Source organism: Penicillium paradoxum, assembly GCF_028828445.1.
Source record: "Penicillium paradoxum strain IBT 22861 chromosome Unknown utg000004l_segment0_segment0, whole genome shotgun sequence".
Classification (NCBI taxonomy): domain Eukaryota; kingdom Fungi; phylum Ascomycota; class Eurotiomycetes; order Eurotiales; family Aspergillaceae; genus Penicillium; species Penicillium paradoxum.
In genome coordinates this window covers 2,388,619-2,409,031 of record NW_026643182.1, presented here as the reverse complement: position 1 = coordinate 2,409,031, position 20,413 = coordinate 2,388,619, and the positions used below count along the sequence as shown (strand labels likewise).

Sequence of the window (20,413 nt, the reverse complement as noted above, 5' to 3'; positions counted from 1 at the left end):
CCGCAAGAAAGGGAGCAAGCTGAGAAAGGTCCTCCAAAATGTCTGGCATGCCTTCAAGCATCGACGATTTGGAATTTGGAAATCCGGTGGGGCAGACTGTTAAATTGCGATTTGATGCAGCTTGGTCTTTATTGAGATGGCTTCCTGTCCCTTGGCTCAGTTTCATTTGTTGGTAGCGATCAGGGTTGGTCACTTGGCTTTTGGTTAGATCTTTGGGACTGCTAAGTTTTCTTTTGCCTTGCTTTTGAATATGGTCTATCCAATCGGTCTATCGGTGTCTATCTTTACTTGCGCCATTTTGGTTCAAACGAGGTATCAATTGCTAGAACAAATCAAACAGGAAAATGAATGTTCATAAGACGTATCTGAATGCTTTGTTCTCGATCTCCGTTTGATCCTTGAAAGGTTCAAATTAGCTTAGTTCAAGGGTAGATACGGAATGGAACTCACCAGCATTCCCTTCTCAATCCCGTCAGTCTCGACCTCTTGGCCATCGATTACTGCACGATCTCGACGCTTGTTCTCGAGATACATGTAAATATACAAGGCAACGATAGCGACCAACTTGATCGTATAGCCTGCGAGCATCCTATGCCAATTGTCAGTGATTCGAATCTTTTGTTCAACATCAAACTGCAACATACGCAATATAAGCACTGTGGTATCCGGGAGCCTCACTAGACTTGAACGTCTGTGGTCCGATAATGTTTCCCACGCAGTATCCAGTGAACAATAGAGCACCGGTGACTTGCTTCTTGGTGTATCCAGCAATGTTGGAGCTGACCATTGTCAAGCTCATGCTGAATCCCAGTCCTTGGAAATAACATAGCCAAAGCCCAACAAGGCGGCCCCACTTGTTCTCGTTGGGCAATCCGACGAGGAGACCGCCTCCGATAATGCACACTGTGCAAGCAAAGATCATACAGGTAAACCGCGAGTGGAACTTGCCATCGAACTTTGTTGCGATATAGCCTCCCAGAAGAAGAGTGACAAATTGGACAGCACCGCCAGGGATTTGTAAGTACTGTGTTCCAAGAGTATCGAATCCAAACGTTCCAACGATGATTGAAGTAAACTGTTGTTGATGTTAGTTTCATTGACATAGTACAAATCGAAAGCCGAAAAACATACGCTGGTCAATGCCGAGTTCGGAACTTGTGCTCCAATTGCCATCACAAATAAAAGCCAAGTCTTCGGATCTTGAGCTGCTTGTCGGTCCTGATACCATTTGAACCGACGATCTTTGATACCCTGTCGATTGATTGCGACACGATCAATAGCAATGGCCCTCTCGCGCTCGGTAAGAAATCTGGCTGTCGATGGAAGATCCGGGAGGAAGATGAGGGCGAAAATTCCCACTGTGACAGAGACTGCGCCGAAAATGAGGAAGACATACATCCAGCGTGGCAGCCCGGTAGTGATGTGCCCTACGGCATAGCCAATTAAACTAGGAACATATTAGTTTCGTCCTTTCTCCAATTCCATCATCCTGGATATTGCTCGTCACTTACCCTCCAAACATTGTAGCGATACCATTAGTGCAGTACCAACAAGCCAGTCGGAATGGTTGCTCCTCCGTTGTGTACCACATACCCGTCACAAGAACAAATCCCGGAGTCACAACAGCTTCGAGCGCACCTAGAAGGAAACGATTGCTCGCGAGTCCAGCGAAGTTTTTGCACGCCGGTGTTGTCATGAGTAAACCACCCCATACTATATTTCTCTTAGCAAAGTTCCAATACTGGGTGGACTGTAAATTAAGATGGATTATCTCTTACTTAAAGTGGTGATAGCAAGAAACTTGCCGGCGGGTAATTTTTGCATTGCTAATCCAGCAGGATATTGTGCAACGAGGTATCCAAAGTAGAAGATAGAGCCTAGTCGTGTCAGTCACCAGATATAAATTACCATAAATTAGAATACTCACTCAGCCATGAGTACTCTTGTCCCTTCAAGTGGGTTGCCTCCTTCAGCCCGTATACCGACGCAAAGTTGATACTGTTCTTGTCCAAATACTGCGGGGCATAAGTATATTTTTGTTCTTGTGGGGGAAGATGGTAATATCCCATACCTGGAGCAAATAAATTAAAAATAGTAATGGAATCAAACGAATGTCGATTTTTCGAAGAACATCTTTGGCTTCTTGTGGCGTATATTCGAGATCTCGGTGCTGTCTGTAAAACTCATAGTTTTCGTTTTTCTCTGACGAAGCAGTTGATGAAATGGAAGAGGAGATAGTGCCCTCGACTTCTTTCTCGAAGGCCATTTTGTCAAATGTGTTCAGACTTTCAATCCTAACCGATTGAAGAGAGACTACAACAGAGGCAGACGTAGAGTCTTATAAGAATGCATTCTTCACTATAGGCACGGTCCCCGTGAGCGATTGCACAATAGAAACTACGGCTCAACCTGTCCTAGACGGGAAGGTTCTCTTGATGAAGTGGAGAGGAATGATTCAAACTAAACTCGATGCGAGCGATATCTATGATCCTGCAGTATACTCGGTCCGAGCAGGGGCAACCCCAAATCATCATTGGGCGCCAGAACCGCCAATTCATGCGTTTTGAATGACACACTCCATGTTTATTGTTATATTCCAGCTCACTGTTACTGGTTGGGGCAATGTGCCTGAGAGCGTTGAGTGGTTCAAACGAAGGCGGTGGGGTCATCCGGGGATCACGACATCACGGCCGCAATTGCGCGTTTACTGGGGTTTATGAGCAACACACATCCAGTGAGCTTGCATAATTATCTTGTCACCCGGAGATTGGCCGTGTCTCCAGAAAGTGGGAAAAAGAAGACCCAGCCTGTTCTGGTAGAAATCTTGTCTTTAAGAATCCACTCTCACTTGCATGATATTTATTGCGCCTGGCACGGTAGCGACCCTCCTTAAAGATTTGTGAAAGTTTGGTAACTTGAACCGAGGACTTTACCCGATCATGGTTCGAACTTTCTGTTCCGCGAGTTATGGAAGGCTCAACATAATATCCAGCCAGATTTCACGAGCTTGTTCATTAGACGTCAAAATTAAGGAGTCTGGGGAACCTACGGGCCATTGGACCGTTCCAAGGTCGGATCCAGATTACATAACCACTTTAAGTTTCCAAGATTCTCAGCTCGGGGCCACGCCCTAACCTGATTGGCTGATAGAATGCTTGTTGTTTTTGTTGATACATCACGTCCTGATGCCTGCCCTTTCAGGCAGTTTGGTTTGACAGACTGAGCTCCTTTGACAGATAGATCCTTCCAGTCGCTAGTTTGCTAGTTTCTTAGTCTTCATGCACTATATAGTCCCTTGTTTTTGCTAGCTTCAGAGAATCATAGCTTCTTCCTTTTTCCCTCCCTCTCTCAGTTAGATCTCCGCACCAGCCCGCAAAGCCCAAAGCCCAACCCGCCCCAATCCGCAAATGGGCTTCGGGCCCGGTCCCTGGGCCCATCGATGGCTATGGGCCTAGGGTAGAAGCCCACTGGGCTTTTATGGGGGCCCAATGGGCTTCAAACAATACAAACATGCTAATGCTTGGCAGATACATAAGTAATGCAGATCTTTCTAGTATTTCTAGGTATTCAGATTATCCCCTAAATTGACTGTAGATGAGATTAATAAAAAGTAAGATTTATGAAATTTGATAAAATTGTAAATTAATAGAAACATGCACTCACTTCTCTCTATGTGAAATATATATATTTGTATCTTGATACTCTGTCACTTGTTGAACCCCTAGATTAGGCTAGATCAGGGCCGGCGCCGAGATCTTCCGCAGTAAGCATACAGACTTAAACATACGTAAAGAACAGTCATTAATCAGCAGGTTTATGAGCGCCAAGACTGTATTTATTCATACAAATGGGCCTTAATGGGGGCCTTATGGGGCCCCATAATGGGTCATGGGCTTGCTTGGGCTATGGGCCTGAGGTGCGGGCCCAACCAGGCCCATTGCGCAGGTCTACTCTCAGTAGCCTCATCAGTTTTCCCTGGACAGGCTCCGGCGAGGATGAGCTTCAAAAAACATTAGAAAATTTAGGGCAGTAAAAGAATCAAACGGCCACACTATCTCCAGGGCCCAACGGAGGTCGACTGGCAGCCATATTGCACTGCCTAAATACCCGCACTTCTTCTTCCGTAAAAGAACCAACAATAGAGTGCATCACACCATGATTATTGAACAGCACCAGATCACCCTCCTCCCAATCATGGGTATACAGATAGCAAGGATCAATAGCCCGTCTTTGCAAGTTGTATATTCTTTCCCGAATATCAGCAAGATTGTCAAGCACCTCTCCATTCTCAAGATGGATCTTCCGCACACACGTGGGATAGACCATCATTGCGAACTTCCCAGTCACAGGGTTCTTCCAGGCCATAGGATAGACCTTGATTTTGCAATCTTCGAAGGGAGGTAACTGGTCTTCTGGGAGTTCTAGGCTTTCTGATATGATTCCCAACCCGTTGGAACGGGATTTGGCCTGGCTCATCCAGATGTAGGGATGAGGTGCGTACTCCACCTTACTGGTACGCACGAAATATTTCTCTTCCTCAGAAAGCAAATCATAGAGACGGTAGCCACTGAAAAATGCGGTTGTTCCGAGAGGGACGTCGAGGGTGGTGTTTGTGCCGTCATCGTAGCGGCAAGTCTGACGGCGGCCCTTGGGGACTTTGACGGCCAGCAGCGTTGTGACCAGAGGCGGGTCAAGATTGTACATAGCCGAGTCAATGTGCCAGCGGTAGAAGTGCGTGTAATCATGGTCTTCTTCATCAGAGATGGGGGTTTTGTGGAATGTCTTGTGATGCGGGTGTTTCAAGTGGATATTGGAAAGCCCTTCGTATTCTTCGACAAACCCGCTGCCGATGACTTGAACCTGAGGCTGGTGTGGGATCTTTGTCAAATCGGCATGGAGGACACTGCGCTTATCGATTGATTTTCCATGGCTGTAGATACCAGCAGAAGGATCAAAGCGTCGAGTCAGTTCGTACTGTGCTCGTGAAGAGAGCTTGCCTTGCCCCTTGAGAACGACAACTTGATTCTCGTACAAAGTTTGACGAAGGAATTCAAAATCCTCATCTATGACCAATTAGAAAATGATCGTAACAGATATTGTATTTTACATCGCTTACCCGTCATTGCTTCAACGTCAAAGCCGTTGATCTCAGCTCCGAAGTCTATCTGAGACCCTCCGGGCTTGGCGACAGGCTTGCAGGTAAGAGTGATGGTAGTCATTGTGAAAGTATTGCTGGAAGAAGTTGAAAGATGGAATGGGATTGAATACTTTAGGTCGACGGCTTCTTGTGCTTTATATTATATTGTAATGTTCTGCTGTTCATAGTACCCAGGGGACCAATGAGAATGGCGCGGGTCAGATTATATAGCTGACCCGACCACAAAGATAGCATCAGCTCAATCGTAAATGAATCAAAGTGATAGAGGGAGGAAGATTATTCGTTCAGAATAAAAGGATTTCAAAGATTGTAGTTATCGAAAATAGTGGCAGACATCAATGGACTCGCCCGCTCCGGTCGATTCACTTGACCGTTTAAAGGCAGTACTATACTCTGTGATGATAAAAGATCAAACAATAATCATAATTGAGCTCGTTTTATCCTAGTTCATACGATGTCCGAAGCAACAGGTTTGACCTTCAACCTTCTTCCAGATGAGATCAGGCAAAGCTCCGCCATCGGCGCGGAAATCCAACTACCTCCGGGAATGTCGACACTGAAGTTGGACCAGTTAACTGATAATGACAAGAATGTCCTTCGAAAAGCTCTTTTTGAGAACCAAGTGGTTGTCATAAGAAACCAAAAAGGCATTGACCCGACTGTATTGCCCGAACTTGCTAAGATTTTCGATCCCAACGCCTCTGACATTCACTCCGCCGGAGAAAAAGCCGTGAGCGACCCCAGGAACATTTTATCAGCATACAAAGCAGGCAGGATCCCCAGAGCTCCGCAGGTTGGAATCATTGGCTCTGGCAAGTTCCAAAATTATGAGGGCCTGGAAGCGTTGGAGGTCGTCCATCTTGTTCGTGCCCTTAGTCCGACTCACCCATCGCTCATTTGGCTGACTCGTGAGACAGGATCATACATTGTTCCACGAAGAGCCTCTGAGCCAGGAGCAGTTGGATAATGGGTACACCCGTCCATACCGGTGGCACATGGATACCCCTTTCTATGAGCGATTGCCTGGTGAGGTGACCATTCTGCACTCAATTCGCATTCCAAACGTTCCAGATCAGAAGATCAAGTTCCCAGATGGAAAGGAAAAGTCGATTGGGGCTGGGGCCACAGCCTGTGAGTGAGCTGAATCTATACCCATAGAGCAGAAAGCTGACTAGCCATAGTCTTTTCTGGCGCTCGTGTCTTCTCTCTCTTGGACCCCCAGGAGCAGGAATTTGCCCTCAACACCACAGTCACTTATGCTCCCCAAGCATATGAGTATATCCGTCAATGCAGAGCGTCGGAAGATGGTTTGACGATCCCGAGTTTCGGACGAGAGGTACCAGTTGAAAAATTATCGCAATGGGAATGGGACAAAGTAGCCGAGCATCCCGTGAGTCACCTTGTTAAATTTTAACTGCAAGTGCTGAGTCCACGAATGAAAATTGGCTGATGACGTTGCTTAGATGGTCTGGCGGAACCCTCTCAATCCCGACCGACCCTTTTTTCAGGTACATGGGTGCTGCGTTTACAAGCTGACAACGCGAGACCCAGCGACTGGTGATGTCACTGTCATGGATGATGTGGAAAAGGTCAGACAAGTGGTATATAAGATGCAAAGGAAGATATATGGTGCTGAGAACATTTATGCCCACCATTGGCAAGAGGGTGATGTAGTCATTTTCCACAATCGGGGTGTCATGCACAGTATCACTGGCCAATTGGCCAAATACAAGGAAGAAGAGGACAAGCGGAGATTGTTGTGGCAGTGCACAATGACAAGCACCACTGCCCCCAAGCCCTTCCGGGAATACGAGGGGGTCAATGGCACAGGTTATGTGAGGACGTAAATCAAATATATCAATGACTGGAAATGCAATGGAAGAATGATTTCGATGAATTTTCAGCCTTCGGTTCTCAGAACTGGAGAGGATCTTGTAGAGCATGGAATGTTTCACTGAACCATGCATCGAAATCAATATCTTGTGCCGTATCCCAAGCGGGCTGCATCTCGGTGAAATGGGCACCGATCACATCCTGGGAGTCAGAATTTGAGAATCGCCCAACAGATGTGTCAGGGGTGTCAGGGCCCAGATTCATTCTTGTGAAAGTTGAGAACTTGGCCAGTATCTCTCCGAAGTCGGTTGTTCTGTTACCTGAGCTGGTAGAGCCCAAGGCTGAATCGGTAAAAATTGCATCGATCAACGCCACACCTCGTTGAGCCAGCACGTCATTGACGCGGACAGAAAGACGGGCGCGGGCCGCGACTATTGCGTCCTTGTGACTCTCAGCAATCGCTACTTGATTCTCCGAAGTTGCATTTACTTCAAAACACATGATGACTGCAGCTGTGATCGCAAACGCAGTGTGGGTCCATATGGAGACATCTCCCTCTGTGACAATGACCTCGTGCTCCCGCAAAATGGTCATTGCAGCTGCAACACATGTACGTCTTGTGTAGCTGTACGTCTGATCGTTAAAGGAGCGGAAGAGAAATGGTCGATGAATCATGATGATTTTCTCAGCTGCCGTGATAGCCAGACTTCGTCGAGCAATAGCAAGCCATGGTATTTGTTGTTCTTTTATTTTGTCCGCGCGCAGGAGAAAAGGAGGTATGTTTTTGACAATGCCTCGCATCCTCTGATCTACATGTAAAATGTGTTGGTATTGTTCTCGCGTAGGCTTCCTGGCTTTCATTGGACCGAATCCATCAATTAGACCGGGCATTAACTCAGCCAGATCCACGAGCACGCGGATGTAAGTGCTTGTAGTGGGGATAGTAATCGGCATATCCACCAAGTCATAGTCATTTGCATTCATGGGGCGACCTGTCGAGAAATGCATTGGTGAGATACTGTAGGTGTCGGTAAAAGGAATCGCGAAATGGTCTTGTATGATCATTTGACACCAGATCCTCTTCCCCACTTCTTGTTCCACTTTCTCGTCCCATTCTTCTTTGCTCCGAGCAAGCTTCGTGGAGTGGTCTTGGATCTTATGGATTCCCAGACACTCAGCAATGCGGACAGCTGCATTGAATAATGTTGCATTTAGCTGACTCAAGCCAAGATTATGCGCCACTTCAGTCGAAATGACGATTGCTTGAACAGAATACACAGACAAATTGGCGAGGAAATGCGATTTGTATAGAGTCTGTACCATGGCAGAAAACAGCTGGTGAGTAGATTGCACTGCCTGTAGGTCGACATCGACAAGATCTCTTGCCCTCGCACTATCTTGAATTGAACTAACGGTGGAGCTCAGTACAGAAAAGTAGAGGGCTTGCCAGAGAGGATCGTCAAATTTTCCGGTTTCCCAGAATAACTCGCACTGCTCAAGGAACGTTGGGCCATGAATGCAGTTGTGATGCCAGATGAGATGGCATAAATGGAATTTGATCAGCTTCCGGGCATCAGCAGTTCTTGGAAAGGCCGAGGCCGTTTCAAGACTAGGGATGTCAGTTGGAAAAGAACCTTTATCTGATAGTGCTTGTAGACCGTCTTTGCGATACTGACACGCGCAGGTTCTGTGGGGGAAGCAGCCGGCTGAATTACGACCCCAGGCAAGATGTTCAATCGCTGTGAGATATGAGGAGTCAATTTGGTGTGAGGTACTTTCACTTGAGTTAAGAGACACTATGTCAGGTGTACGATCCCCGGTTGAATTTGATTCCTGTTGTGCCGAGGCGATGTTGGATACCTCTGGCTCCGGGGGATCCTGGCCAGTCTCTAGCCGGAATATTCGATGCCTGATTTTTTGAGCAACAACCGACATTTGATCAGATAGCAACGAATCCAGATCTCCCAATATTGAGTTTAGAAACTGGATTTCGGATCCGTGTTGCACGGCATTGCGTCTGAGCTGAACGACTTCTATCGAGCACTTCAAATTCAAGCGTTTACATCTTGAACAGGGATTTTGTTTGTCACATTTTCGCTTCCGCTTTGTACATTCTGCATCATGTCAGTCGCCTGCAGGATGTCGGCGGAAATGTACGGCATTTACCTCGGCAGGCCTGCGGCTGACGCTGCGAGACACGCACGGTGGCCGGTTGATTCGACACGGTCGCGCTCATTTCTTGTCAGCCTTGCATTAGATTCGTCGATTCGTTTGAATTCGAGAGTTGATTAGTCCCCCGCATGTTCTGGTGGTAGAGGGAGCGGAATATGTGGAGGTTCGGAGGAATTTGTCCGAGGCTTGGCACTGATACACATCTCCAGGAGCGACCATCAACACCACACTTCAATATGATCCCCAGCTATGTGTTAAGCCACTAGTCTTTTTGTTTTTCTATAGCTTTGTTGCCTCAAAGTCGACTCCCGAGGTAGAAAACCTTCACTTGAATATTTCATGAATTCCTACCCAGGTTCTAACTTCTAACGGGCCCCTGGAGCTCCCCTCGATGGCAAACGGCCCATGGGAATGCCAAGGATTATGCTAGAGCCCCTTCATTTTTGCCTACTCACTTCAACTCGCGCAAGGCAACGAGCGGACTTCCTTCAATTTTCGTAAAATCATGGGCATCGAGACACGCCTGTCTGGAGTTACGGTAGCTGGGCTCCGCTCGTGTGAAGACATCGTTCTCGTATGCAGCGAGCGAGGATGGCAAAGACTCGGAATCGAAAGCACTAATTGGCACAAAAGCGATGATAAGTTAGTTATTCGGTAGTCGACAGAATGAAAGTTGTCAGATCTTCGTACCTTGCGTTCTGCATATCAATACGCTTCACAAGATCCAACACATCAACGATGGCATTGTTCGCGCCTTCGCCGCGGACTGTTTGGAGTTAGAGATGTAGATGCACTAATTGCTAGAATTATATGACCATTCAAAATAAACGGGGTCACATACACATCGTCATTGTGTGAGCGGAATCTCCGACCATCACCGCCCGGGGATGCGCGTGCTCCCTGCCGAGCTTGAACATCCAGTCCTCGAGACGAATCGATCGCCCTTCAACATCATCGGGGAGTCTGTGGACCAGTGATCGGAATGGTTCGGACCAGTTCTCGGTCAACTTCTTCATCAGCGCGATGCGCTCGGCGTTCGCTTCTGGGACGGGGATGTTTTTGGAGTCAGCCCAAGAAACGATGATTTGACACTCATAGCGGTCCTTGCTGCTAGTTTCGAAGTTACTCGGTGTATCTAGGACTGTGAAGGTGTCAGCGACTACAGCAAGCTCACGGCAGATTTGGCGACGCACAGCTAAAGAATAGGAAGACGTTTGAGTCGGGATGGGAACCCTGGAAAATATAAGGATCGATAGATTCGACACCGCCCAATTCCTCCGCGGTGTACAGGGTCGATGCACCGAGAAGTTGTACTGGTAGCGGATTCATCTGCACGCCTGGGTAAAGAATCTCGCGTGTGTGCGACCGGGCGCCATCACATGCTACCAGTAGCTTCCCGGTGTGGGACGCGCCATCCTTGAAATGCGCCGTGATGGTATCGGCAGACGACTCAATATTCAGAAGAGTTTTGTTCCACTGAAAATAACTTATCAGGCTTCATCAAGAGGGAAATTATATCCAGAAATATCAGCGCCGAGGAGCGACTGATTTTCAACTCACCTGAACGTTCACACCTGTAGAAAGTAGTTCACGCAAGCGAACCCGACTGACGCGAATGCGCTCAGCAGCGGGGACGTTGTACAATGCCTCACCCGACTTAAGATCGAAAAATTGGAAGCGACCGGTATCACCGCGGGCCGAGGCTTCCTTGTTAACAAAAGTCTCGGGAAAACGCTTGACAATGTGCTCTGGTAAAAGCTCGCGCAGGGCAGGGAGTGACCAATGCAGCGTCAAACCCCATCCTCCGCTGCGGGCATCAATAGCGGAGTCACGATCGAAGATCTCAAACGAAATATCCCGGTGCTTCAGGTACTGTGCGAGGACGAGGCCACTGATTCCCGCCCCGATGATCACAATAGGTTGATCGGCCATGTTGAGGATTGTGTTGTGGGAAGTCGTAGTACTATTGCTCAGCTGGAGTTTACTCCCTACGAAGGTACCTAGTAGGTATCCTTGTCTCACCCTACTCGTATTCTAGTTGCACAGCGAGTCATGGCACCACCGATGGCAGGGTTTGTAGAGTTTTCAGTGGAGCTTCTGATACAAAAATTAATATCTTATCCAGGGTGCTCCATACGGAGTACTCCGTACCGATATACCCCTACTATGTATGTGGGTTAGGTACCTCATGCGCATAACGCAGAAGTGGGGGCGGAAATAAGATTTTATAGGGGGCTCAGTGAACCACGGAACTGCTCCCACTAAAGCTGTACGCTCCGTGAGATTTATTGAACTTGACCGGCTTGATACTATATTACGAACTGCGTACATCGCTGCCTGGATAATGACTTTACTGGAAGTTGTAGGTGTTGGGATTTTCCTTTATGAGGATTCGTGTGGATCTTGGTAAGGGTCTAGGTCCATCATCGGGATAATTCGCAACTTAGCTCCTGGTAGCTAACCTTCATATGGAGTAGTGAGAGAGATAATTAATCGCCAACATAGACCAGAGACCGGAGACTAGAGCATTGTTGACCTTGCTTAGTTTCACCTAGATCGAACATCAAGTCTCATAGGATGAAAACCTCACCGGTCCCACGTTGAAGTCTCACACGGTTTACATAATGCCATATCAAAGAGCGAAGTTTGCATACTTGGTTGAATACATCGACTTCTTTCTCTGCCTCATCCAATTGACTTCCTGTACTCTGTAGGATTCATGTAATATCCATCCTAGGTAGCTTCCAGAAGGCTTGAATCGACCTAGTATGAATAAATTGTGTAAGCATTTCTTTGAAGTGCGTTTAATTTATTTTCGTCTAGATTGCCTGGAAACTCGAGTCTAGTTTTATGACGACCTCGGTCTCCAAAGCAAGTTTCAGTTTAGTTCAATTTCATTCCGTCTGAGAGATTAAATCTTAACCAAGTCCGGACGTTGGGGCCGCCCGGCCGTCCGTAGTGCGGGATGATCCCTGTAGATCCCGTCCCATGAGGAGCATAGGCCAACCACTAAAAACTAACAGTCGGCCGCAGGGTTGTTGAGGACTCGGTTGCGATACCGGCTTTTGTCGGCTTTGCTAGCTAGTTTTGGATGTTTACTTCTTCTTGCCTTTTCTTGTCTATCTTTCTTTTACTTTCTTTTCGTTTTTTTTCTTTAATCCTGCCAAGTTGTAGACCAGTTGTTCCAATGTTATTGTTATTGCCACGGAAGCAAATGCCACAACAGGCAAGGGGCAAAAGAGGAGAAGAAGTGCCCATGAAAAAGTACAAGTCGATGATGCTGGATTGCAAGTTCTATCTATCACAAAGGGAATTAAATTATAAGTCTCTAACGAATGAGTATACGAGACACGAGGAACACTAGCCCGAATGCGCTAAATCACCGGCGGGTCATCTACTTGGTGGGCCCGCCCTCTAAGGAGACACTATACTCCACCGTCATCTCGATTCCTCCGTGATCGGGTTCTGGACGGGCTAGTATGCGTTCCTCGCTTCCTGTGCGTCTAGGCATTGCTGGACCGGAAGCAGTTACCTGTAAGTGACAATGTGGATCTTTGGACAAGTTGTCCATCCCATACGCCCTTGCACGGCTTCCATAGTAATACATGTACCGTGTCTTTTTATCATTGGTCGAACCCAATCCGCGAACGAAGCGCTTGAGCAGAGGTGCCAGATATGGAGCACAGGTGATAATGTTCTAGCGAAGATCAGCGATAGTTCGCAGGTGACGGGTCATTTTTCAGGTACGGAGTACTCACTCCCACGTTGAACTCGATTGTGCCCCACAGAACGAGCATGGTCGAATTCCCGTCTCCAAACGCGATCCGCTGGATCTGAGTGAGTCGCATTACAGAGCACATTGTGGTGAAGAGGCCAAGGAGGAACAGGCATACCACACCTGCCTTTTGGGCGGTTCTGATTTTCAACCCGAGAAGGAGTGGAATGGGAAGCACGATAATAGTCACATCGGCAATGATGGTGAAGGTAGCGAGGCCGTAGAACGTTGCTCCCACTGGAAGACATGTACCCGGTACACGGGCATTCCATGCTCGCTGGACCTATTGTCGCCGGATCTGTGTCAGTATATTGTTGGATAAATGAATGTGGACTATACTGAGGTTTCTGTACCGGTGTGCAGTTAAAGATCAGGACCAGAGCTCCAGCAATATGGCCTAAGGTGGATACGACGATCACAACCCATATGATCGTGCGATAAACAGATTTAGATGTTCCGGAGATGAGTCGCAGATAGCTGAGGCAGAGAGAAGCCTTAAATCCTGCAATGCCGATCTGGTAAAAGGGACGTCCTGCGTAGTTCAACTGTGAATTGGCTTCTTGTCAGTCTTCCCATCGATATTCATCAAGCGGACAGAATTGGTTGAAATACTGACCTTGGTATATGTCGAGTAATCTGCTGCTGGTCGTAGTTTCAGGGGAAGTCCCAGTCCGTATCGACTTTCTGCGACAATAAGGACATTTCCTGCGCTGGGGAAGGTAGTTGGGCTCACGAGAAATACATAGTGCGCTATAAATGATACTAAAAATCTGCTCCAGGATCAGTCATTGATCCGTTATATATTGCGCCAGTGAACTCACCATGCTAACAACCATCACATAGTCTGGGGCTGCTAATCGACCCGCTCGCGCTCGAATGTAAAGGCGCAGGGAGACGGTGAAAACCATCAAGAGAGTTAGACTCAAACATACCCCAAGAATGAGGTGATACTGCGATGCAGCCTCAACCTCTGGCGTGGCATTGTATACCCAGCCCATTGTCGAGGAACAAAGAAGCTGTAAGGTAGAGCACGAACGAAAACAGTGGCATTTAACTCGATGGATTCCACTTCTACAATGCCGAGCAAATTGACGCAGGGATTCACCTGCACCTCGCAATTAAAATACAAACATCGCACTCTGTTTACCTACTCGGGACTAGGGTTTGTAATCCCTGTTTGTAATAATTTATTACTGCGTCGCTTACTCCGTAGTTCCGTTCTCACATCCCTGTCCACGGGCAGTACACGCGGTTAACAAGGTACTTTCTGCATTCGCCCCCAAGCAGCCACGATATTCAGTACTCCGGACTTCGATCGCATATCTGATTCGTCAAAGTCCGTTTCTTAGTGCCACACGCAGTCTCACGTTGATTGCAACCTTAGACATCTGGCGGCTTTCATGCTTTAGTCGCACGAGCTAGTTCTGCCAATTAACTCGGGCATTTTCGTCAAGGTTTTCCTCCTTTTGCGTTGTTTTTTTTTCTTTTTAATCCTAGGTTTCCTTGCCTTGCCACTCTCTCTTGTGCATTTCATCTCGATTCTCAGCTGCGATGGATAAATCACCCCAGGCGGTGCAGACATCTCTGAATGCAGACCAGGCCGATGATGCCGTGGTATACCTCAAAGCCCATGCAGATGGGGTGTCACACCCAGAGATTGACCTCTCTGCGCTGCGGCGTAAAATTGACTGGCACTTAATGCCTTACATGTTTTGCTGTTATGTGCTGCAATTCTTGGACAAAGTTATGCTGAATGTAAGTCTGATACCACCTCATTCTTGGCTCTTGCATGACGTTCATCCAATACTAACTGGTCCGAAGTATGCGGCTGTGATGGGAATTAAAAAAGATTTGAATCTCCTTGGAAACGACTTCTCCAACACCGCCACATGGTTCTTCATTGCCTACTTGATCGCAGAGGTACCAAATGGTTAGTGTGTTCATTTCGTCTCCTTGCATAATGACTACGATATTTCTAACTCCAAACTCGCAGTATACTTTTTACAAAAAGCACCACCTGCAAAATGGCTTGGAATCAATGTTGTTCTCTGGGGAGTCGCGGCTGCTGCTGGCGCCGGCGCCCAGGGCTACAAAGGACTGCTGGTCGCACGAATTTTCTTGGGTATTTTCGAGGCGACAGTAGGACCGTCTTTGATGCTGATCAGCAGTCAGTATTATACCAGAAGTGAACAAGCTCCCCGCTTTACCATCTGGTATGTGGGTCTTGGTGTGGCCCAGATTATTGGAGGAATCATTTCCTTTGGCTTCCAGCATGTGCATGGTGCCTCACTCGAGGGATGGCGGATTATGTTCATCGTTCTGGGGTTGATCACCTCTATCGTCGGTGCCCTGACATTCTTCTTCATTCCGGACACACCGATGAAGGCCTCTTGGCTGTCCGAGCAAGAGAAGGTCGCGCTCATCGAGCATGTCAGCGAGAACCAGACTGGAGTCTGGAGCACAGAAATTAACTTCAAGCAAATCTGGGATGCCGTCTGTGACATTCAACTCTGGTTCCTAACGGTGATCACCATCTTGGTATGTCTCACATCTCACTGTCTCACCCCTTGCCTCATCCCCCGCCTCCCTACCGCTGTACTAACCATTATTGCCACGCCAGATTTCCGTATCAAGTGGTATTATCACCACATATTCGGCCACGTTGATTGGCGGATTTGGTTTCTCTGGGCCAATCTCCGCCCTCCTCAACACGCCGTCCGGCATTGTCAGTATCTTCTTCACACTTCTTGTGGGCTTCGGCATCCGCAAGACCTCGCATCGTTGGGCATGGAATGTCCTCTGCACAATCCCCGGCATCATCGGGGGAGCCCTGCTATCCTTCCTGCCCAAGAGCAACAAAGCCGGTGTGCTTATCGGTATCTATCTCGTGAACGCGATTGTAGCCACGCTGCCAATTCTGTATCAGTGGACCATGGCCAACTGCGCAGGACACACCAAGCGTGCATTTTCTAGTGCTCTGGTTGCTGGATCGTTCTCGGTCGGAAATATCATTGGCCCCCAGACCTTCCAGGCGAAGGATGCGCCGGAATATCGACCCGCAAAGATTGCAGTTCTCGCAACACAGGCCGCAGCTGCTATGCTGTCGGTTGTTCTCTTCGGCTACTACATGTGGCAGAACCGTCGCAGAGATCAGACCAAGGGCCGTGTTGATGATAACATGGTCAATGAGACCAAGTGGGCTGGGCTCACGGATAGGCAGAACCCTTCTTTCCGCTATGTTTACTAGACATTGAAGGAAGGGTTTTAAAAGATTGCTACCAATCGCCCTCGGTTTCTGAAGCCGTGTATAATTCCAGGAGGATGTGCTCGACTCATGCTGTATATAAACACATCATCTTATATTTTACCCCATTCAGCCATCCTTGTCATCACCGATGATGGCATCCACTCGTTGGGCTCTTTCAATGATTTACTCAAAACTAATTAGGGAAGGAAACCAATTTGAAAACGAAGCACATAGCCTCTCTCACTCTACGAGCTCACTCTTGCCTACCCACATAAATAATTTTACCAATATAAATAAGACCGAAGATAACGCATTCGCACCCAGGCTCACTGTTCCCGATCTATCGGATGCACTAATTCATATTCCAAACACAGCCCATCAACCTTGTATCTTATTTCTGATTCATCTTATGAATACTTGGTGTTCATCGTAAAGCTATGGTACCTTGAGAGAAAAGGCAGTTCCGATCCAAAAGATCAACCTTTATATCTAAGACTTCCGATTTGGTCATTGCTCCTACTTCAAAAACCAGATCTGGACCCAAAGCCCAGCCACTTCATCACATAAATGCCTGTTGATGACATCGGAAGCTCGATTTGGTGTCGACTTGCCATCCGGGCCGTTGTATAGGTCGAAGGGGAACATTCAAACTAATTTGACTAGTCCTGCTAGATTTGAAGCTCGGACCGATATAGGAACGGGCCAATGAGTGTGTGGATCGACATTATTTGGCCTTGTCTGACAAATATATATCGTGTTATGGGGCATCAATAGCAGTGTACCGCGCTAGCCTACTGCTTGTACCATGTCAATCCATAGATATATCATAGTTATAGTGGGCCTTGGCAAAGCTGTTACACATCTTCATAACACAGGGTAAGCACAAGCGGTGATTGTGAGTTTTAGTGTTGGACGCTTGGAGTCGGCCCAGAACCCGATAAAAGGTCCCACCGGTGCGAATGTCATTTTCAAGAACACAGTTAAAAAGGACCACTGAAAAGACCACTGAACAGACATATCAAGGTTGCAAACACGGCTTACTATATGAAACGCTTCCTTTTGCTTGATTTTCAAGGTTAAAATGCACTTATCAAGGTTTTTCTGTTATAGTAATCCGGGCATTGTGCTTCCTGTCAGCTTCAAAGTAGGTATATTCAGGCAGCCAACTCAATTCAATTGAAACCTACCTCCGAGTACTATAGACTTCGCATAGCAGTTGCTACGGAGTACTAAGAATACGATCATCAGGGAAGAAATGACTCACGAAGTTAGTTATGACTATCATGGTGTAAAAGTTCAAAGCCGATCGCGAATTGAGCTGGATCAAGCTTTCGGGCTCGTGCGAGATTCTTGATTCACCTGTAGGAGAGGATTTCTGCATAGTGATAGAGGCTTGTGCGTCCAGCAACAATTCCGGGAAGGGACATGGGTTCATAAAGCCGTGAATCTCTGTATTCAAGCTCAATGACAGTCCATGAAGGCAGATACACCACGGCACGTACATTTGCTAACAGCTTCAAAGCTTCAAGGATAGTAATTTTGTCTGTATCTGTTGGAACTTCCATCGGCGGACAGCGCAAGTGGTGATAAGGGTCTGGTAATCGTGGGTTAGGATAAGGTGCTTCGGGCAATGGCTCAATAAAGCTTTCATTGACTTCCACGGACATCACCGGCATGCGTCCTAGGGTAAGAGGAATCGGCTTTGGCGGATTGTGGGTCTCAATGCATGTGAACCATCGAGATAGCGAGATCTTGCTGTTCCCAAACCTTTTGCGAATCCACTGAAATTCTTCTCTGTTCGGTGAAGGATAGCTTTGGCCGGTTTCATCCCATGCATTAACGGATGCTGTGTCATTCATGTGTCTTGTCCTCCACCCGCCAGGGTCCTGCCATCTTCTAGGCTCGGGCGCGCATGTGGGGCCGAAAGGATATGGAGAGGACTGGTAGCAGAATCAGGGTAGATGCCAACCCATGCAGATCTTTGCTATAGGTCCCGGACATGAGGGGATGATCGGTGAAAGGGATCATGATGAAAAGGAAGGCCGGGGTTTGAAAAGGCGAGGAAATCAGAAAGGAAAATAGTTTCCTGGGCACGTAGGTAAAGACCGTCTGTTCCTGAAACTACCTACCTAGGTACGGAGTATGATGAGTCAGGTTAGTTTAACCTTCCACGGTTCCATGGTTCCAACGGAGGTGGGAAGATGTCAAAGCTTATCTCCATCCTATGAGGCCCGGTACGCTTTTCACTTGCCTGAACTGTAATTGGAAATTCAAAAGATAATCGACATACGAAGGCAATAGGATTAGTGCAACTAGGACGAAGAATCCTAGAATTGTGGATATGGTGTCCAAAGTTGCTTCCTGGGGATTCTCAATGATTGACATGCTGCCAGCGAGTGATTTCACGAAACATGAATATTATCTGACAGACTAAACCGGCCCGTCCTTCGCTTAAAGGTGGTACCGAGAGCGGCCCTGCGACCATAGATGTCAGTCAGGTTCCCGTCGGCCGAATCTGATCCACAGCGGAGCCTGCGTTTCCCATGGCTCGATGGATCGGATGTCAAAACAACAAGGCAACCGTGAGAGCTCCAGAGCTGTCATAGAATGAGAATGTGAGCGCACACATATTGGCAGAAGGTGGAGAAGGTCGAGTCGAACCCACAAAATGTAAGGGGCAATATAAAATATTCAACCACCCTGAATATGTGTGTTGAATATATTAGGGGTATGAAGATGCCAAGCGAGTACGTATTAAAGGGGGATCCAACGTGATCGGGTTGGAAGGTCAGATGAATCGTCAAAATCAGGGTGAAGGGAATGTAAATAAGTCCAACGGAGAAGGAATTGTGAATAGCATCAAAATGGGAAGGAGGAAGATGGGAAGGAAGATGGGAAGGAAGATGGGAAGGAAGATGGGAAGGAAGATGGGAAGGAAGATGGGAAGGTAGACAGGATGCAAGAAAAATAGCTTCAAGGGGAAAGGAGGTGTGGATAGAATCAGGATAGGGAGCAAGGAACATGAAGTGTCAAACTGGGAGGGGAAAGGGTAACTGTGAATAGCATCACGTTGGACCAAGTCGGGAAGGAGGACATCATCAAGGAATGGGCTGGGAATAGCATCACCCTAGATGGCAAAACACCAACAATCCCGAATTGGAAGGGGAAATATGAACTCTGAATAGCATCAAAAAAAAGATAGTCCCCATGAATCCCGGCCCTACCTACTAGTAGGTAGTCCTTTGAATTGGGACCCAGAGTGCACGGTTGGTAGGTCACCTTTAGACCTCAGAGCGCATCTCTCCGACCTTTCACCCGTACATCGCCACCCCTGGTACTAACTACAGCCTCCCTCCTCATAACGAGGTGCCCGCAGAAGGTCCGTTGAACCTCAGGCCCGGTGCCCAACTGGAGGATGAATCCCCATGGGGCCCGATTGTCCTAAGACAGACCAACTGGTGGGGTCCAATCCGCGGAGGGCTTGCTTAGCGTAGTGTTCGCAAGAACTTTGCTATACAGATGTCCAGCCGGAAGTGGTGAGTGGAACAGGACCCGTTGCGACACATCTCCGGGGGAGCACACCCAGCAGAAGTGCCCCGGCCATCGACCATTTACCACTAGACCACTCGGGGGGGACGTTGAAGGTGTTTATCTTTAGGTCCTCATATAGGAACAAATGGTTCGCGACGATGTCGATCAGGAATTTGGATCCTCAATTTGATAGCCTTCCAGACACTATAGGAGCTTCAAATTTGGAATAGAGCATCTAGACCGTCTTGGCTATCTGCATGCCAAGTTTGAAGGAAAACTTTGATCCGATGGTGGTGGACGATATCGATTTTCATCATCGGATACATCCATCTGGAACCGGACCATGAAGCTATTCGAACAATCCATTTTGGGAAGGCACGACAAGCTGGTCGACACCTGATCTGCCAAGAGCTGTGGATCGATTCACGCCTCGGCGATCTTGATTATTTTATTCACACGCTATATCTTAGCTATTTGGCATCAAAAAAAAGAATTTAAAAAAAACTCCAATGACCCACTACCAATATCAAAACACCCTGAATCATATCCTAGTGTACGCCGATCAACCCACGCCGATCCCACTTAGCAGCGATAGCCGCTTGTGATCCATCGACCCGCATATGCAGGCTATACACTAGACTACTCCGTACTGAACAGCTAGCTTGCTAGAGCTTTCCCCGGAAAAACACTTTATTCG

The 20,413-nt window shown here is 47.5% G+C and overlaps 8 protein-coding genes across 8 annotated transcripts; 2 read left to right on the top strand and 6 right to left on the bottom strand.

Moving 5' to 3' along the window:
• Nucleotides 1-352: 352 nt before the first annotated feature.
• N7457_004645 (putative MFS transporter) lies at nt 353-2,266 on the bottom strand (the record flags this gene model as incomplete). Its single annotated transcript, XM_057175690.1, has 8 exons — nt 353-397; nt 451-589; nt 645-1,075; nt 1,132-1,447; nt 1,512-1,713; nt 1,779-1,877; nt 1,928-2,015; nt 2,072-2,266. The coding sequence occupies 8 exons, from the start codon at nt 2,264-2,266 to the stop codon at nt 353-355; spliced, it is 1,515 nt and encodes a 504-aa protein (XP_057032737.1).
• Nucleotides 2,267-4,038: 1,772 nt separating this feature from the next.
• Nucleotides 4,039-5,219, bottom strand: N7457_004644 (TauD/TfdA dioxygenase family protein; the record flags this gene model as incomplete). The annotated part of the gene is made up of 2 exons (XM_057175689.1): nt 4,039-5,063; nt 5,117-5,219. 2 exons carry the CDS (start codon nt 5,217-5,219, stop codon nt 4,039-4,041), a joined length of 1,128 nt encoding a protein of 375 aa, XP_057032736.1.
• Nucleotides 5,220-5,612: 393 nt separating this feature from the next.
• Nucleotides 5,613-7,005, top strand: N7457_004643 (TauD/TfdA family dioxygenase; the record flags this gene model as incomplete). Its single annotated transcript, XM_057175688.1, has 4 exons — nt 5,613-6,020; nt 6,076-6,289; nt 6,340-6,548; nt 6,622-7,005. The coding sequence occupies 4 exons, from the start codon at nt 5,613-5,615 to the stop codon at nt 7,003-7,005; spliced, it is 1,215 nt and encodes a 404-aa protein (XP_057032735.1).
• Nucleotides 7,006-7,072: 67 nt separating this feature from the next.
• Nucleotides 7,073-8,926, bottom strand: N7457_004642 (fungal specific transcription factor domain-containing protein; the record flags this gene model as incomplete). Its single annotated transcript, XM_057175687.1, has 1 exon — nt 7,073-8,926. The coding sequence occupies one exon, from the start codon at nt 8,924-8,926 to the stop codon at nt 7,073-7,075; it is 1,854 nt and encodes a 617-aa protein (XP_057032734.1).
• A 688-nt stretch (nt 8,927-9,614) lies between these two features.
• On the bottom strand, nt 9,615-11,095 carry N7457_004641 (FAD-dependent oxidoreductase; the record flags this gene model as incomplete). The annotated part of the gene is made up of 5 exons (XM_057175686.1): nt 9,615-9,780; nt 9,854-9,929; nt 10,005-10,304; nt 10,357-10,639; nt 10,724-11,095. 5 exons carry the CDS (start codon nt 11,093-11,095, stop codon nt 9,615-9,617), a joined length of 1,197 nt encoding a protein of 398 aa, XP_057032733.1.
• A 1,462-nt stretch (nt 11,096-12,557) lies between these two features.
• Nucleotides 12,558-13,936, bottom strand: N7457_004640 (uncharacterized protein; the record flags this gene model as incomplete). The annotated part of the gene is made up of 5 exons (XM_057175685.1): nt 12,558-12,860; nt 12,922-13,221; nt 13,292-13,497; nt 13,555-13,708; nt 13,760-13,936. 5 exons carry the CDS (start codon nt 13,934-13,936, stop codon nt 12,558-12,560), a joined length of 1,140 nt encoding a protein of 379 aa, XP_057032732.1.
• A 553-nt stretch (nt 13,937-14,489) lies between these two features.
• On the top strand, nt 14,490-16,185 carry N7457_004639 (putative MFS transporter; the record flags this gene model as incomplete). The annotated part of the gene is made up of 4 exons (XM_057175684.1): nt 14,490-14,693; nt 14,760-14,868; nt 14,932-15,476; nt 15,559-16,185. 4 exons carry the CDS (start codon nt 14,490-14,492, stop codon nt 16,183-16,185), a joined length of 1,485 nt encoding a protein of 494 aa, XP_057032731.1.
• Nucleotides 16,186-17,540: 1,355 nt separating this feature from the next.
• Nucleotides 17,541-18,044, bottom strand: N7457_004638 (uncharacterized protein; the record flags this gene model as incomplete). Its single annotated transcript, XM_057175683.1, has 1 exon — nt 17,541-18,044. One exon carries the CDS (start codon nt 18,042-18,044, stop codon nt 17,541-17,543), a length of 504 nt encoding a protein of 167 aa, XP_057032730.1.
• Nucleotides 18,045-20,413: the final 2,369 nt, after the last annotated feature.